The following is a 19514-nucleotide window of genomic DNA, read 5'->3' as shown; positions in this document are numbered from 1 at the left end:
GTTTTGATAAGGAGGCCCTTATTGCATATTTTAAGACCTATGTAGTGCAGTGAAAATCATTTTTTTTGTATGTTCTTGCATTCGTCTCAGGACAGGATGGAGGACAAGTAAAAAGAAAATTACGATTAAAACTGTATTTCTGAGCATTTCTTTATTCAAATTGTTGTGTATCTGGAACAAATGATAAAAAAAGCTGTTAAAATAAGCTTGTAGTTATGTAGAAAATACAATCAGCAGGCCGCAAGCTCCATGATTCACCCCATTCTGATTTATCCACTCGTACGTCTTCGTTTTCCTCGTCCAGGCTGGAATGTGGCTCAAAACTGTACGACTGGATAGTTCAATTATTGCTAACCTTTTTGTTGCACTGGTAATGTTAGGTTGGGGGTGTGAGGGGCTGTAAGCTAGTGGGAGAGAGTGTAAACAAGGGGATGACGAGAAATGAAAGCTGAAAGAACAATTTCCTTTTCATTTTCAATGAAAGTTGATATATAATAATATTTTTTTGTTTTTGTTAAATTTACATAAAGACCCCCCCCCCATTTGTACCTGTGCCACTTTTGTTTCCATTTTCCCAATGAAAATGGCCCCACCCCCACCCCCATCAAAAACTGCTCCTCTTTTTCCATCTGGAGTTTATTTTTTCCTGGACGCCTTAGCTGGAGCGCCTGCTCCTGGAAGACGAGAGGAAGACCTTTTGTTGGTGACAAGAAATCTTGTGCCTTTTTAAGCAATGAGAAGTATTGTTGTTTTTACACAGCATTTATATACAGCATCTTTACATACAACATCCACAAAAACAAGGGTGTCATGGAAACGCCCTTGAATTACTGCTAAAGTAATAAAGGTCACAAAAGCAATGAGGAAAACAAACAGAATAGTTCATAAAGCTCTTGTTAAGAGTCAAGAAGATGCACATTCTTTGGAAATTACTTCTGTTTAAAATGTATATGGTTTATTCTGCATTTTTAGTTGCTGCTTTCACCTTGCTTTAGGAAAATTACACACTTAATAAAGGGGATGACATGAAGAAAAGGTGAAGTAGAACACTACAGAAGAAAACACAGGCAATGGCAGAAGTGGATACAATAAAGAGTTCAGGTCTTTTTGCGGAGTTCATTTGGATAATAATACATGGAAAACAAATTTTTGTGCTACACACATCTAGCAGAAAGGTTGTGAAAGGGGCCTGCTCCACAGGCAAGTGTAATTTAAAAGAGATAAAAGTCCAAAAAAACCCTTACCAAACTGAAGTTCATTACTTTTTTCCAGAGAGAAACTTCATTTATCATTTAGGTTTTTCTTTAAATATATTTTGACTTTTTCCAATCTAGTGAGTGCTTGGAAAAACATAACTGGAATGCCTTTTCTTTAGTTTCACAAATGCAGTTTTTATCTATTAATGTTCTCCGGGATATGTGTTTAATATTTTCAGATAACAGGAAGTGATGTTCTGACAGCATGGTGTTAGTAATGTCATTACTGTTTGGGGTGGCAGTTGTAGAAAGGGTGGATGGTCAGTGTCGTCCGGCTATAGTCAAACATGCACACGCTCAAAACGTTCGTACACTCATTTACAAACACGCGCTTCCTCAAAGCGGGCTGTCTGGACGCTCTACTTCTTCCTGTAGTTTCCGAGTTGAATGGCGGTGCGGTCGAAGACGCAGCGGAAGGTGATGGGCTGAACTTCCCAGTAAGGCACAGGATTGCTGAACAGGCTAATGCCGGAGTACATGGCCTTTTTGGTGTTGAAGTTAGGAGGACAGAAGTCCTCTGTTCCCACAGCAGCAATCTTGTTGGAGTGGAGATAGACCACCTAAAAGAGGGAATAGTGTTATCACTCCTCCTGTGAGTGTTATCACTCCTCACAGAACTTATACAACCTTCCTGGCATGTGATGTAGGGGGGTCTAAGGGCAGGGATGCCAGTATAGCTTAGTCAGTTTGTTAGTTCATTTTAGTATTTTTCTATTGAACTCTTTGTATTCGTGATCCTTTTGATTTCATGTTTTACTTCGAAGCCCATCGAGACGACTGTTGTTGTGATTTTGGGCTATACAAATAAAATTGAATTGAATTGAATTGAATTGATGTCTGAGGTTGCCTTTTTGTTTTTTCTTATTGTTGCCATTTTACCGCCACATCATTTCCTGTTTTGAAGACCTATTCTGATGAAGGTTATGTTTTTATCATCATATTGTGGCATTATTCTTATGATGGACAACATTTATAATTAAAGTTCAGCTCAAAATAGCATTTTCCGAGTATTCACATAGCTGCGAATCAGGAGCAGATCAAAAAAAAATGCTGTTTGGAAAAGAGCTTATATGTAAAGTAGAAAATACGTTGGGGGGGGTCCACAAGCTCCCTGCTCCGCTCCATTCTGATGCATCCACTTGTAGACAACTAGATCGATGTATGTCTGTTTTCCTCGTTTGAGCTGATCTGGCTCAAACTGTACGATTGGATTACTCCAGTATCCACTTGTAGTATCGGCAACAGGTGGTGGTGGTGGTGATGGGGGGGTGTTGCTCAGCGCCTACAGTCCCGCCCATAACTTAGGGGGATTTTCTACTAAAGTCCTGTCACTCTGCAGAAACTGTCTAAAATGTTTTTATATTTTGGCTAAAAAACGGTACAATCATAATTAAAAGACTACTGGAAAAGCTTCAGATCTAAAGTTGGTGGACCATTTAAATGCGTAGTTGTAGGATTAGAAAAGCTAACTCTCTCGAAGAGTTCTGGTATATCGCCTGTCCGTCCTGGGGCAGAATCCCTCCTTTATGTGGACACCCCTGAGGTTTGTCTTTTTTTCCGGAATCCGTTTTTTTTTTTTTTTTAGGAGTTTTTCCTTATCGTGAAGGAGATATAAGGGCAGGGATGCCCAGTTTGGTTTAGTTTGTTTAGTTTAGTTTAGCAATCAGCTATTGAATTCTATGACTTTATGTTCTTTATGATTCATGTTTATTACACAATTGCCAGTATGAAGCCCATTGAGATGAATATTGTTGTAAATATTGGGCTATATAAACAAAATTGAATAGAAAAAAGATGATCAAGGTTAATCTTTATTCTACAGGTGCAACCTCAATTAAAGCATGTTTTTGTTCAGTTTTCAGGTTGTTTCTTTCTGTAAGGAGATGGATTACCAAAACACTCCATGCATCTGCCCCTGGTCTGACCTTTATGTTAAATTTTAGAACCCTCTGTGGCCCAAGAGTCAAAACGTTTGCGCACCCCTGCCCTAATAGATGAATTACAATGTTTACTTAATGATACCAGTAATGGATTCACATGCGTACATGCTGTTAAAAGCACCTCTGTGGTCTAAGCAGTGTAAACCAGCATGTACCTGGATGTATTTATGGTCGGGTAAACCAGGGGGAACGCTGGTCAGGGCGTTGTTGTCCAGGTGAAGTTCTCGCAAGTGGGGGACGTTGGCCAGTGAGCCATTTTCTACAGAGCTGATTTCATTATAGCTTAAACCAAGCCTGCAACAAATATCAACAAACGAATAAGTAAAGGGTGAGAGAAGAGGAAACAAAAAAAAACACACAATCTATAGACAAGGGAATTCTTCATTACTTGGCCAGGTTCTTCAGGCCTTTTAGCCTGTCTGATGTCACTTTGGTAATTTTGTTTCCATCCAAGTGAAGCTCAGAGAGGGAGCTGGGAAGACCTGCCAATCCACATGGAAAAAAATAAACCCCCCAAAAAAAACGTCGACATAATGCGAGCCTATGTAGAAACACCTCTACCTAGAAGTGTAGACCTTTACCTTTGGGGATCTCAGTGATGTTGGTGTCAGCAATTCTGATGTAGGAGACCTTTTTCAGGTCAGCAAAAGCTGCAGCTTCAACTCCTGCGCTCTTCAGGGGGTTGGACCCAAGCTCTAATGTAAAAAAAAAAAATGTTCTTGAGAAAAACTGGTATTTTCTATAAAAGGTTCATAAGGTTGCCAACAAATTCATTTGGAAAACTTGATAAATTAAGTTAGGAGGACTTGCATGCTTAATCAAAATCTGTTTCCTTAACAAAAAACACACAAGTTTCATGTTCTATTCTATGTTTATTTTTTCTTGCACTAAAAGAGTTATCCAACAAGGACAATTATTTTTGTTAATGCCAAACATACCCAGCAGAGGGCACCGAAAGCTTTCTATGCTGCCTTATTGCTAATCATAAACCACTAAGATTAGGTTTATAATAGTTTATCTAATGTATAGCTAGTTAGGAGACTAAGTCCACCTTCAGTAAACTCAATAACTGTCATCCCTTTTGACAATTCCAACATTTTTCCCTCCCCTCAGGTTAAGAGCCTGGGTGTCATCCTGGACAGCGCTCTCTTCTTCACTTCTTATGTCAACAACACCCGGACCGCCTACTTCCACCTCCAGAACATCTGCCGTCTCTGCCCCTTCCTTTGCCCTCATTCCACTGCCATACTGGCCTACATCCTCGTCACTTCTCGTCAGGAATTTTGGAACTTGCATCTGTGTGGACTCCTGCAAAAGACTCTCCGCAAACTGCAACTGGTCCAAAACTCTGACGCTTACATTATTACTCGGACCCCCTCCTTCCATCACATCACAACTGTACCCAAGCAGCTTCACTGGCCACCCAACACCTAGCGAATCACCCACAAAATCCTCCTGCTAACCCACAAAGCCATTTACAACCTCGCCCATCCCATATCCCTCATCCTCCTTCCAAAGTTGTTATCCCCACAGCCTGCCTTGTCACCATAGGAGCAGGGCCCCCAAACTTTGAAACTCCCACCCGCCTGACCTGCGGAGAATGGACTCTCTGCCTCACTTCATCTCCAACCTCAAAGCTCACCTTTTCTGACTCGCCTACTTTTCTTGACATATTTTAAACTTTAAACTGTACGCTGTTTTATCTATTTAACTTTTTTTAAAAACAAATATTTTTACATTTGTTCGGCACCCTTGAGTTCTGAAAAAGGCGCCTAATTAAATAAAATGTTTCATTATTATTATTGAAAGTGTTGTAATTGATGAAGCGGACAACTAAAATCTTAGTTGCAACGGTTGACAATTCAAGTTCAGCTTTGCCAGACTTTTCTACCATTGAGTATTAGAAAGGCTCTCTTTAGCTGAATTTATAGGTGGAAATTTTACTAAATTTGAAAATACTGAAGCAGACTGACTGGTTTAGTTGTAGCTGAACAAAAACTAGACTCTGGACAATTGCATCTTAGGAGCAGTTTGGTTTTAATAACCATAACTAAAATATTTGCTGCAAATGTTACATTACCACCTTTGGGTGACATCCCTTGACTGGTTTCTTATTTCCCACATACCACCAGTTACCACGTAACACTGTACACAATCATCTTGCCATTTAAATTTTGTCATTTGACCAACAAACACCTTCCAAAACCTTAGACACGATCTTGGGGAGAACGTTATTGGCTTTTCATGAGCCAGAACGAGTAAAATAAACATACAAATTTGTTGCAGCGCATCATACGTGTCAATATTTCACAAACATTTCTCACCCATGACTATGACGTTAGACATGCCCTGGAAGGAGGCCTTTTTGATCTTTACAATCTCATTCTCGTGGATGCGGAGCTCCTGCAGGCTCTTGGGCATGTTGACGGGCACGTCCTTCAGGAGATTTTTTGACAGGTAGAGGCGCTGGAGCTTGCCCAGAGAGCTGAAAGCTTTCGGATGGATAGTGGTGATTTTGTTGTTCACCAGAATCAGAGTCTTGGGGATAAAAACAATAAAAAGAAAATGAAGTATTGCCATTGATGTAGTAGAGCTTTGACCATCCTTAAATTTGCTTCAGAAGCTGCAAAAATGGAGTTAAAGTCTTGTAGTTTGGCAAAAAATAATTCTGACACTTTACCCCTTCCTGGTTTTTGACTTTTTTAACAAGGAACCATGAGGTTTAAGAAAAAAATTGACCACATGCACAAAAATATATTTAATACAACAGCTGTTTAACAGGAGCTTTACAGGTTCAAGACCAAACTTAAGAACACAAAGTTATTTTTAATGCCATTTTCTGCCTGAAAGCAGACGGGATGCAATGTAAAGAATGTGGACCACTGCCCTAAAGAGGCCACGGAGTAGAATAATAGTGGAAACAGGCCTACCCGTCAGACAGAAGTATTTATTACAAGACGGAAAGCAACGGGAGTTTGAAGGCGTAGGGCAACATGACCTTGGGGTGAAAACCTGTCTGGCTTCTTTAAGCTGTGGAAGTAAAGGTGTTTGTGCTGAAGATAATGCAATTGGGCTAAACTGAATGTTTTTTAGAGTTGATTACAAATTAAATGTAAAAATTTTAGCTTTTTCTTCAGTTAAGCCAACTCAAAAATTATTTTAGCATAGTTTCGTGCACAAATTCACTTAAAGTTTCAGCATTTATGGCAGCTTTACTGGGTTTAGTTTTCACATTTATTTACTTGACAGGCTTCCATATAGACAACAATAGACTAAAATATAACAGGCTAGATTTGAAAAGAAAAATCTATTAAATAACAATGATTTTTTCTTAAACTGGTCACATAATTTATGTTCATCTCTTTTGTTATGCATTCAACATTCATGGGACATTTAAACCTCCCTTATTGGGTTCCAAGTGAGTCTATACCACTAAATTAGGTGTTATTTTAATAAACCTTCTCAACATCTTCCACATGTTAAGAAACTCAATATCCGTCCTTAAAGTCTATAAAAGGCAGACACGTGGTGTGGGCATGAAATAGAACGCTCTTCTATGTCCCGTTATGAAAGTCACAGTAGGAGTTGGAATGAAATTTGATGTTCTGTCCATTTACGCAAAAATAAATCTTATGTATGTTTCATAATGTAAAACCTATATTCTACCCAAACATGTTTTTTATTCGCATGCAGATCCCAAATGTGGATTTAATTTCAGGTTTTCCACAAAAGATTCGTACTTAACAGGTAATCCCTGTAGTGAAATGGCACTCACTTGTAGTCCCTGTAGGTCCTTAAAATCATTCTCCTTGATTTCAGTGATCTTGTTGTTCTGCAGGTCCAGCAGGCTTGTATCCTTTGGGATTTTCTCAGGAACTTTCTTCAACCCTGATGGGATTGGTAACAAAAGATAAAAAAAACATTGAATAGAATTATTACATTTGTCAGAATGATGCATGACACCAAGTTGAGTTTGCAAAAATGAAGTGCCAAAAACCAATGTACAGCATTTTACATAAAAATTCACCAAAAAAGGAGCTCCACTTTCAAAACGAACAATTGTTTGTTGGATTAATATTTTTGGAAGTACAAACGTTCACTGTTTCTTTACTTATAAATATCTATTCTAAAAAAGAAAAATGTCTTCAAACAATCCAGAAAGGCAAAACATGTACTTGTGCTTTGAGGTACATGCAGCCTTAAAACAAATTTCCTTCTGCAGAAGTGGCAAACTGCATACCTGGACACCAAAGTCACAGAAAAAATGTTTTTCTCTGGACACAGAGAGCCACATCTGTTCTATAAAACCGGTTGAGTGCACTGCTTTAAAAAGTGACGAAAGACGTCATGCTTCGACGATGACTCAAAAAACACTTGGTTAAAAGTAGTTTACATTTAAAAGGACACACAGAAGCCTTGTCTCAGCTCCACACATTGATGTATTCTTGGACATTTTATTTTTATTCAAAAGCTAAAGATGACTTTTTGGAAAATATTTTCATCCAAATTTGTTTTCTTCTCTGTATGACAGAGGAACTATCACAGCTATTTATGGCTAAAGCCTTCGTAACAGAAAAGCTGCACCGTAAACCCACCTTATATCTGTTTTTATGGATTTTCCAACAAAACAGCCAGCTGATGATAAAACAAACTTTTAAAATCTATCTTGGCTATTTCATATGTGTTTTTGTCAAATGCAAACCAAAAATTTTTGTGATGTCAAAAAAGTCATACTCGCAATGTAATTGTTTGAATATCAGGTTTTACGCTGTATCAAGACTGTTTAATGTATTAAAAAAAAAAAAATTAAAAAAAGACTGTTTAATGTATTTAAAGAAACAACTGTTAACTTGGCATTCACATCGATCCCTTTTCTTCACCAGCTACATCCTTTCCAGGGTCGCCGCAGCCTGTCCTGGCTACCTTTCCGTAAAGGCGGAGTACACCCTGGACAGGTCGCCAGTCCGTCGCAGGGCTAACATGTACATAGCACGATCAAAGACCCACTCTGATTGGTGTTTTAATCTTGTACCATTTTTCCGATGATGGAGGAGCTCCAATGTCGCTTGCCATTTTTTGTTGGCAATATGAGATTGGGGTTGTGAGGGGCTGTAAGCTAGTGGAAGAGAATGTTAAAAAGGCATCATGGGATGTGGGGGCGGGCCTACTTGATGTCAATTGTTCCGTCCAAAATTAAGAGGTGAATTTCTAATGAACTACTGCCACCCTGTCCTAGAAAACAAATAATAACCTTTGGCTAACTGCATAATTCTAATAAAAAGACTACTTTAACTTATTTATTACTTTGGCTTTTAAGTATTTCATGACTTGTATGGATTGTCATGTTATGTTTGTCTTTTGATTGTTGTTGCTTTTAATCTATTGTATTGTATGAGCTTTTATTGATCTAACCTAAGTTTATTTGTTTTTTGCCAAACACCTTGTGTTCAGCATGTTGATGAAAGGTGCTACACAAATAAAGTGATCAATCTATCGAAGACTTATTTGAAACAAGTTTTGTAATCTGGAATCAAGAATTGCTTCAAAGCAGGGCAGGACAATCTCTTTTGACAGCAACATCAACACAACCGAGCAAATTTGGACTGAGGTCACTGAGGTTTTGTAAGCATGCAGCCTGCTCTTCAAATCCATCGGTTCATTTAAAAGTTTTATACTTTTGTAAACATTTTTCACTTGTCATCATTGGAACATGGAGGTTTTTGGTGTACAAATCAGTAAAACGTTTGTTATGACACATGTGACCCCACATGCCGACACACATAAAAGTCCAAATATCTTGTGATAAGTGCATCTAAATGGGATCCACATGTCACTCTCTTGCCTGTGTGTATTCAAGCACAAATGTGTGTATTTCCATGGATGTCTGAGGTTGAAAGTGTGTTTGTGTGCATGCCAGCAGGTCTGGGAAGCAGATGGTGGCTTCAAGACAGTGCTGCTCATATACAGGAGTAGGAAATCCAGGTGGGTTCTAATGGAAAATGCTGATGATGCAATGGAACAGCTCTTTTACTGTCTGTCTGCCTGTCTGACTGCCTAACCCAGGGGTCTGCAACCTGAGTCACATGTGGCTCTTTTACCACTTTATTGTAGCCCTCTGGTTAAGGGAAAATGTTTATTTTTATTTTTAAAGTAACTGTAAAGTCAGAAGTATTATTTATCTTATTTTATTAACTCTTGATTTTAGTTGGAGGATCAGTTGTACAGTTTCTCATTTACAATGATGACCTGGTTTTAAAGGGGAAAAAAAGAAAGTAAACTAACTCAGATTTTATACAAGTCGTTCATAAACAGTTGTCAAAATAAAATATTTTGTCAGATTTTTTAGCAACGTGCAGCGCAGAAAATCTGATGGAGGTAACAAAGCACAACCAGAATGAAAGTGCAGAATGCAGATTTTTTTATTGTATTTCGAAAAATTCAAGGATTTTAGGTGCAACAAATGGTTCTAAAAACTATCCCCTAAGTGGTTCTGATTTATTTTGTTAGTTTGATTTACAAATTTCTGGCTGTGATGCATTTAAACTAGATGCATGAAGACCGGATTATTATTATGCACAAATGTTTATGTACCGGTTTCTATTTAGCTATTTGTTTGTTTGATCTAATTGCTAGTGAGCTGTACTTGTTTTTTTTTCTTTAAGATTCCAATGACGAGTGAATTTCTTCCTGTGAGATACATGCAATTTAAATTAATTAAATTAAATTCAGTTCATATCAATACGTTTTTTTAATGACTGCCAACATTATACTACCTATAAGTGTATTTGTTGCACTGAGATGATCCTGTGATAAAGGGGGGTCTTTTATTTTGAAGGGAACTCGTGTCAAAAGTGGTCTATTTCATATTTAGAAAAAAGGCTCTTTTCTTAAAACAAAAAAAAAAATAATAGTTCATTTATATAAAAACAAAGCAATGTTTTAATTCTCTGAAGGATGAAGTAAATTTTTATGGCTTCTACTTGGCTGTGGTCAGAAATTGACCCAACTGACCATTTAATTGTTAAAGGAGCATCACAACTAGCATAAAGATCCACTCTGATCATCTTATGAGCCACCTGCTCTCTCTGGTTTTCTACACCTTCATCTTATGCTTTGCCTCTTCTTCGCTGAATTCCAGCTCTGTTTTATTTCATCCCTTGTGTGTTGTGAAACTAGAACCACTATCGCTTCATTCCTCCTTCATCCATTAATCTGCCACTCCCTTTTCAAACACATGCTTGAGCCAAGAAAACTATCAAACCCAGCAAGTATTTAATGAAAAAAAAAACAGGAACTTTTCTGAAACATTGGTAAAAATGACTCAAACTACAATTTTTGTCTAATCTCCACACAAGATTAGACAAAACACATCAGATGTTTCAAACAGAAAATATGACGACTGCATAAACTGTTATGACTCCCCTGAAGGAAAGAACAGGCCAAAACCTTGCAGCCTATAGTTGTAGGTGAATAAACCTTGCATTTGGGGAAAAAAAAGTCATGATTTGGCATAACACAGTTGGTTTGGGGACTTTCCAGTCTAACCTTCCCTTCCTCATCACAATTGTGAGTCAAAAAGAAATGCCCTGGATGAAGAAATAATGTATTTGTTACAGGAAGGGAGGTAGGTCACAACATCTGTGACTAATTTAACAAATCATCTTGGGCTTTGTTTTCTCTGTTGCACAACTCAACCCTGCTTTCAAATGGCCCAGAAGGAGGAGGAGGAGGAGGAGGAGAGAGGAAGATTGGTAAAGTATAAACTTTGTAAAAATAAGGTAAAATTTTGACCCAAGATAAAAAAACACACGAAACAAGTCATTTAAAACTGAAGCTAGATCGCCAAACTGGAAGAACATGTTGTAAACATATTTGCTCATAAATTTAAAGTAAAATGTAACAAAATAAGCAAACAAACCCCCCAGGACATATGTCATTGTCCAGACTGGAGATTCATGATAGAATAAAAAGGTTCCAATAAAAATAAGGATCTTTATAATTGAGTGGTAAGGCAAAAACTGTTTAAAAACGATGTTAAAATGTGGATTTTTAATTGGGTTTTAAAGTCAAGTGGAGCAGAAAATCACTTGGTGCACATGTTTTCAAAAGAGCCTCAAATTACAACCCAATAGTGGAGTACAGACCTGCTTTTCACACACTTCTGTGAAAATGTTTTGCAAAACCTTAATTTTTTTTGTCTTTTGTTTATTTTTTCTACTTTAAGATATAGGACATAAAAAAATTGATTGTCAATCCGTTTTGGACATCTGTGATGCAAAATTTAAAAAAGATACCAATCAAGCAGATGTCTTACCGAGGTCAGAGCACTGGATCACACGGAGATGGCACTGACACATAAAGGGGCAATCCGGTCCTAAATCTACGTCAGGGAGTCCACGTCCTTCTGGTACCTCTGTCACCCCCGATCCGGGGTCATCCTCCATCATGAAGTCTAGGAATCCTGACTGGCGGAAGGGCAGAGCCCAGCAGGCGGTGACCAGAAGCAGGAAGAGACAGGCTGACCTCATGGTGCTGCTGAAAGGGAGCCTAGAATAACAAGAAGGAAACGTTTGGTTGCATCTGTTTGTGCTGTTGTACAATTTCTTGAAAGAGTAAAGATGTTAAGTTATTCACAAAAAAAAAAAAAAAAGAGGGAGACAACGGGAGAAATCCGAAGCAAAGGGCAAAGGTTAAGAGGGCAGGCACGGAAAGTGGAATCCTTTGACCTAAACAGCTTAGTGAGATTTGTCCAAACAGTAAATCTGCTTTTTGTAAAAAGTTCAACCGACCTGTTTTAATATTTTAAATTACTTAAAAAAACAGTTTAAAAAAATCCCATTTCTACACAGGTATTTGTAGATTATGTGGTCTTTGAAGCTTTTTAGGAAAATTTCATAAGATGCAGCTAAAAACAGTGATGCAAAAAAATTGGTGTGACAAATTATTCGTCAGTAAGGACAGAGCTACGGGGGGCAAAAAGCTTTGTCTCCCCTCCTCAACCCCAATTTTTGAGTAAATCTCAGCATCAGTATTGACAAAGATTGAAAAATGAAAACAATCAAAGCATTGCAAATGCTTAAAAAAAGGCTTTAAATAAGTAAAACTGATTGAAAAACATATTTTAGATCCTTTCGCTTGTAATGGTCTTTTGCCCCGCTCCTGCCCCCCATATATTATATTGTAGCTCGGCCACTGGGTATAATTAAATACACTGTAGATAATTCTAATTTACTGGACAACTCAAATCAACATTCTTAAGTTTTAGTTAATAGTCTGTCAATAAAAACCCAACAGTCCTGCACTGTTGACCAAATACTGACTTTTTGGTGTATCTTCCCAATTTTACCATAGGTTTAATGAAAAAATGGCTCATTAGTTAACTTACAGATTATATCTTAATTATATCTGTAAGTTAACTAATTAAGCTATATTATATAAAGCTATATTATATATGATACATCCACCTTTATCATTCTTTAAGAACACAGAAGACCTGTTTAGATGCTTTTCGGATGGTGCAAAATGTTTATTTCTTCTTATGTTCCAATTAAATATAAAAAAGGAACAACACAGCAAAGAAGTAAAATGACTGAAAGTTCTCCAAACACCATGCTGTTCATGAACAGAAAAAAAAAACTTTATTGATCCCTCAAATGGGGAATTACCTTGTTACGATGGCTCTATAAAAAAACGCATATAGTATAACAGAATTACACTTTAAAACTACTAAAAACAATATTTATTGTCCAGTGTCATTACTTCACTATTAAAATGTGATGGACTGCTGTGAAATTTAAAACCAGGAAGCTTTACAGCTTTGTCTGCTTCCTCCTTGACACACAGGACATTTAAGGCATAAAGTATTGCACATACAACTGTGTTCCACTGCCCCACATCTTCATTCTTTCACACATAAATCACTTTCATTGTTTGCTTGCAAAGCACTTTTTCTCAGCAGCAATTTTGGACTCTGCAAACAGACAATGGGTGAATCCTCATTTCCTACAGATCCTCACTTTCTGAATGGAACCGCAGCCCCGATGACTCATGCACGTGTGCATTTTTTTTGTAAATCAAATCCTGCATCCACATAAACGTCTTGAAATTGTACGCCGCAACGCACACTCTCCAATTCCCAGAAACCCCCTCATGGATGAAGCCAAGCGTTGCTGCTTCCTTCCTTCCATCCGTCGCGGTGCCACAGTAATTAAAGGGCTGCTTTGAGCCGCGACTGTAGTGGACCTTGACCCAAGCATCATCGCTGTGATGTTATAAGCCTGCACCAAAACCAGTTAAGGGCCTGGTATTCCACGGACTTGTGGGTAATTAAAAATCACACGAAAGGATGATGCTTATGTGGTTTCTTTCTGCACCTTTCCTTGCATCTTTTGTTCAAGAGAAATCTGCTTTATTTCTTCACCCGAAAGTCTTATTTGCGTCACAATCTTTGAAGACTTTGTAAAGCCAGGTGAGGGTTATGTCAGGTCAGGCGTGGGAATTGTGTCTGTGCACAAGCTGTAATTATAGTCTCTGTCCACAAAACAGCCATTGCTATAACACACTGAATGACTTCAGTACTTACAGTGGCTGCTTACAGTACTAGAGTCTGAAAGCTTCTCTCAGAGGAATTTGAGGACCCTTCTTTCTTTACAAATCCTTTTTTATCACTGCTCTGTTGATGTAAAGCTACTAGAAAAACATCCGAACAGTTAAAGGAGGATTTGTTTCAGTTAATAGTTGAACCTTCTGGACTTTGCAGGATTTTAAAGGCTGTTCCGATCATAACAATAACAGTAAGACAGAACGTACCTGACTGAACAAAAACAGCAGATCCAGTATACGAGATGTTCCATTGAGGCTGCCTAATTTTGGTCATGTGTGGTTCTTATTGACGCTAACTTGATAGCTTAGTCCCAACAAAACTGCAGTCTTTACCTCAATGCTTTATTGTCTGGATTAAGGGATGCAAATCATTCCTGGGTCAAGTGGTTCGGTCATTCATCTGAAGTTTGACTGGGATGATATTTGTAGACACACTAACCAACACTACTGCATGAAAACCTCTAAAGCATCTTTGTGAGCCAGACTGATTACACTTGCCCACTTTTTGCCAAAAAGACTTCAGGCGTGGAATGAAGCTGATGATGCTCCTTACATCTGGAAGGTCTTCAAAGAAACTACAGTATGACAAGAGTTTTGCCACTGGCTGCTTAAATGTATATTTCCTTTTTGACCTCCAGGCACAAGCAGATAAATCAAGGGACACAATTGTGCAGCATTTCATATAGGCCTTCGTAAGCTCTGCAGTCACTCTGTCAGCCTCACATTTCAGCAGTCTTCCATGAAGACAAGACAAGCAAGAGAACTATTAAAAAGTCACTCGGATGAGGATTTTGGTGTTTTTAACATGATTTTTTCCAATAACGGACATATTTAAAGAGAATTGAGCTTAAAATCGTATTTCTGAGAATTCCTTTATAAAAATGCAGTTAGAAGAAGCTTTTAGGGGTGACGTAGGACCTACAACGACGACAAGCCTCAAGCTCACTGCTTAGCTTTACTCTGATCCATCCGCTTGAAGACAACTAGATCCATGTACGCCTATGTTTTCCTTGTCTGAGCTGGCATATGTCTCAAAACTGTACGGCTGGATAGCTTCAATGTTGCTCGCCATTTTCGTTGCAGACCTAATGTTAGGTTGGTGCTGTGAGAGGCTGTAAGTTAGCAGGAGATAGTCCAAACAAAGACATGATGGGAAATGGGGGGGGATTTGTTCGCGCCAATGGTCCCGCCCACAACTTGGGCAGATTTTGAATGAACTACTGCCGCTTTGCAGAAACTATGTCCTAAAAAGCGACACAGGTTTTTTTAAAATTTTGGCTAGAACAGCAGAAACATAATGAAACCACTGGGAACACATTGAAAGTAGATCAAAGGAACATCAGAGTGGAATTTTAAAAGGCTGCATCTCTTCTGCAAGAAGAGTTGAATGAGAATTATTGTTGGGGCGGTACTACTATTTGGTTACACATCTTTTTAGTAAACTTAATTTGATATTGCAAATTTTGAATTAGGCCAAAGGTTGAACATTGAGCTAATTTAGGATTTCATATGAATAGAATATGGGAACTTAATAATATGCAAGGACCCAAGGGCTCACCCAAGCGTCAAAACTAAAAAGAGACATGCATTAATCTCTGCTTCAGGCATCACTTCTTGTCTGCTCAGATATGTCTTATAACGCATTCACTTCCTCATGCAGATCACCTGACAGGCTATAGTTCCACGCTGGCTCATCAAGCCAAACACCTGTATGCAAGTGCAGCAAAGCATCAAGCTGTAACATGAATGGAGCGAGGAAACGCACACCTCTGCAGCATCAGTATGTGGATTTCAAAGCCAATGTGACTTTCTTATGGGATACAACCATTAATGTGTGTTCTTGGTTATTTGTTTTTTATTTTTTTGGAAACACATCAAGTTAGAAATGTAACCTTTTTTCCCATGAAAATGTCTAACCCACAGTTTGTAATTTAGAAGACAGAAGATGGAAAAACACTGAAAGCAGTCATTACTTTTTATGTGTTTTGGATTTAAAGGATTTAAATTGGATTCAAAGAGCAAAAGTAAAATAATGAGAACACAATCAGTCTTTTACATTAGGATCATGTGCATAAATGTGCATGGTTGGCATAAATCTCCAAACTTAAAGCAGCCATTGGTAAGAATGGACTGTAAAAAGTGAAGGGGAATGAACTGAAAAGCTGGAACAGTTGTGCAAGTTTTCAGACATAGTTTCAGGTCAATAGTTTATCTGAAATGGTCACATTAATAGAAGTAAAGGGTAATCAATGTTTCTAATCTGGATTATTGTAATTATCAGTAATACAGACTATGTTGTTTTGAAGATGATCAAATATTGTTCAAAAAAATTACTAGAATTACTACTACTTAGTCATTATTCGAGTCAAACGAGTCAAAACAAATTTAGATAAAATGAATATTCTCTTATCATCATTTGCATTTTATGACAAACTGCTATCTTAGGTCTCAAGCAAGCAATGCCTCAAAGGACATTAGAGAAAACCAAAGTCTGTTTTTGAAAGGATGCAACTAAACAGAGCCCTAAACGAGAAAAAGTTGCAACATGTAAACAGACAAGCTCCTGTTTCTCTCCTCATTCTTCTCAGCTGTGAATTGTCTGATGGTTGACCAGCCCCCAGCAAAAAGTGGTCTATTTAAGTGTACTACAAGTAGTTTGTACTAAGTGAGGTAGTATCCTTGAAGTTTACTTACTATGTACGGTATATATATTGTAAAATGTTCCAATTTAGTCCAAAGAAGTATTCAGTTAGTGTACTTCCTACACTACATGCAGTTTACTTGTTATACATAATAAAATACATTTTAAGTGTATTACTTTTTACCAAGTAAGAGTTTCTGACAGCTCCATGCTCATCAGTCGTCCAATCTCTTAAATTCTTTTACGCTCAACCTTCATTCTACGTGTCTCCCCTCAAATCTGGCCTGAGCATGACTAATGGTTCCCAGACAGGAAGTGGAGCTCCTGCAAGAGTGCGAAGCAATTTCGCCGTCTTTGCTTTGTCACTTTTTCCTCTTTTGCTTTGTTGCTGCCTTTGCAAAAAGCGCAGGAGACCAATTTGCAAGAGGACCAGACTCTGAAAAACTGCTGCAGCATACTTGAGCTTGAGAAGTTTCACTGGCCTTGATGAGGAAAAATGGTAAAAAGCAGACATTAAATACCAACCTCCATTTGTCAATGTTCTTTTGGCTTTCCTGTAAAGCTGCTCCTACATGGATCTGCCTCTGCAGAGCGTCTGCGGGCAATTAATCACCGAAAGGTATTTACAAGGCCATAGGACATTTAAAACATGTGTGGCCTTTTTCAACCCATCAGCAAATGAACGCTATCACCACGCCCACTAAATTGAATCAACAATACTTCAGTTTTTCAGAAAAAAACCTTTTGTTGTCTGAAAGCTATTTGGGATTCATCATTTTCCCTGAATTCCTCGAGCACAATTGAGCAATCTTGTAAACGAGAGCATGGAAAGTTAAAAATATGCAGCTAAAGCAGCAGTTCTGCTGCTGAAGGCTTCTTGTAATGTGAGCAAATAAGTCTACATGGAATGTTTTTGGCTCAGGAGTCCACTTTTGACTGCCACAATCCAATCAATTTAGTTTTTTGAGCAGAAACAATGTTGAGATCGATCGCTTTTACAGTCTGTGAAGCATGCTGGTTGGTTGCAGTCACACCAAGGGAGCGGTTATACCGCGGTTCAGCTGTTTCATGAGAAGAGCTGTTGGCCTGCCACAAACCTCAGTCCCATTATCAGCAGTCTGTCCTGCACAGACGTGGACCAACTGCTCAACCTCTCCTCCTTTTCTTCTCTTTCCATTTCCATTCTGCGCTGCCTTCCTCCCGCACTGTAGCTCAGAGGATTACCTTTGACTCGAAAGTCAGAAATGTGGAGGGACCTGAGAGCAAATTGAGCTAGTGGAGTCTTCATGGCTGATGGCCACTCAATTCAATTGTCCTTTTGCTCTTTTTGACTTTTAGATTCAAAGTCCAGATGGAGAAAAAAAAACTCTGCCGCCCCCTGAGTGCAACTGAAAACTTTGAACTCCCCAACCTTCCAGTCACTGTTCCCTGAGTTTCAAAAAGCGACCACTTCTGATGTTTTTTTAAAGCTCCACAGTGGATATTATAGAAAGCAACACCATTTTTGTCCGCCTTTTTGGTTTTTTCCCCTTCCTTGTTTAGTTTGGTTAGAGCAGCTGAGCCATATTAAGCTTTTCTTTTTTGTTCCTGCTGGCTAAAAGCATGTAATGATTTGGCTCAAAGTTCTGTAGCGGCTTGCCGAGAAGCCATCAGACCTCCCTTTGATTGAGGAAGCGGTACCATTACAGGATTAATGACGCTGTGCGTGCCAGGTACAGCCATTCCTTCACCTCCTCTTCAAAGGGTCTTACTTTAAGTTGCCCCAAGCAATTTGGATGCTGTTTTATTTCTGAGATAAACAACAAAAACAGCAGCAAATGCAACTTTGGACAGAGATCAACCTGAAAAAATAAATGAGCCACTCAACAGGCAGATAAGAAGATTCTCTTGTTTCAGGGAGAGTAACGTATTTAAAGAAACAGAAACCTTAACTTATTCCCCTCATATGTCAATAAGTCAGTCAAAATATTCAAAGGCAAAGATAAAAAGTCGGATATGATAACAGGAAATGGCTAAAATGCATAGAAAAGCCACATTCCTGATGAATGATGAGGAAGAAAACCATCAATTTCTTATGATTAAGCTCATGCATTTGCACATAAAAAAGCAATAAAAATTCTGTTAAATGAAAGCAAACATTAAGCTGCATTTGACAGCAAAAGGTGCACCAAAAGACTAAATTTTGTGTGGCAGAAGCAAGGTACCAGCATGAACAACACTACCACACCCCCTTCCTCAGCCGCTGCTCTTTTTTTCTCTGCTCTGTGTGCAGACTGGACTGATTAGGGTCTCTCATCACAAAGAGTGCGATGGGAAAAAAACTTGGAAACATGTTTGGAACATTACGACACCATGGAAAGGGGAACTTTAACATGTGGATGCACACAAGTTTTTTTTTTTTTAATATTCACTAAAGCAAACGTTTTAACCACTACATAAAGACTTTTAGTGAGATTTAATGACAGGAAAGTAAAGATAGAACAACACATTGGTAATCATATACTTTATATTTCAGTGATTAGGTTGTGACTAACCTGTTCTCAGAGGATGGACGAAGAGAGTTGAAGCTGTTGAAATGAGCTTTGACTCCCGAAATCCACTGGAGCTGTGAGGATGAGACTGAGAAGGCCCACGAGGTAATTGGACTCTGCCAAAATCGAGCAGGTGTGTTCTCTCACAGCAAGGGGAGGAGAAACTGCTGCACACAAGAGGAAGGGAGAGACGGGACACAGCAGAGAGAAAGACCGAAGGAAGGTGGGGTCCAACCGCCGAGCAACCTCTCAGCACCCAGACAATTGGTGGAGGACTCGCCTCATTCTCCACTCCAAAAACAGCTGGAAACGGCAAAAGGGGGGAGGAAAAAAAGAGAGGGGAGAGCAGAGAGGATGAGAGTAAGGGAAGGAACAAGAGTTTAGGGGTAGAAGGCAGCGTTTGGGCTGGCAGAAACCCTCACTGTGACATCTGGTAATGATAGGTCCTGTGGAGCTTTGCACACACACATTCTGCTTCTCCTTCTTTCAGCTGCTGTCATTCATCAGACTCAATACTGACTATTCCAAGCAAACACACACACAG

The 19514-nt window shown here is 38.7% G+C and overlaps 1 protein-coding gene across 1 annotated transcript; it reads right to left on the bottom strand.

Moving 5' to 3' along the window:
- Positions 1-620: 620 nt before the first annotated feature.
- Positions 621-19243, bottom strand: dcn (decorin). The gene is made up of 8 exons (XM_004083059.4): positions 18974-19243; positions 11511-11743; positions 6972-7084; positions 5521-5734; positions 3778-3891; positions 3585-3678; positions 3352-3490; positions 621-1816 (listed from the first exon to the last, which is right to left on the bottom strand). Exons 2-8 carry the CDS (start codon positions 11722-11724, stop codon positions 1616-1618), a joined length of 1089 nt encoding a protein of 362 aa, XP_004083107.1. The 5' UTR covers positions 11725-11743; positions 18974-19243; the 3' UTR covers positions 621-1615.
- Positions 19244-19514: the final 271 nt, after the last annotated feature.

This window comes from Oryzias latipes, chromosome 23 (assembly GCF_002234675.1).
Source record: "Oryzias latipes chromosome 23, ASM223467v1".
In the NCBI taxonomy this organism is placed as follows: domain Eukaryota; kingdom Metazoa; phylum Chordata; class Actinopteri; order Beloniformes; family Adrianichthyidae; genus Oryzias; species Oryzias latipes.
This window is presented reverse-complemented; position numbering and strand designations above follow the sequence as displayed.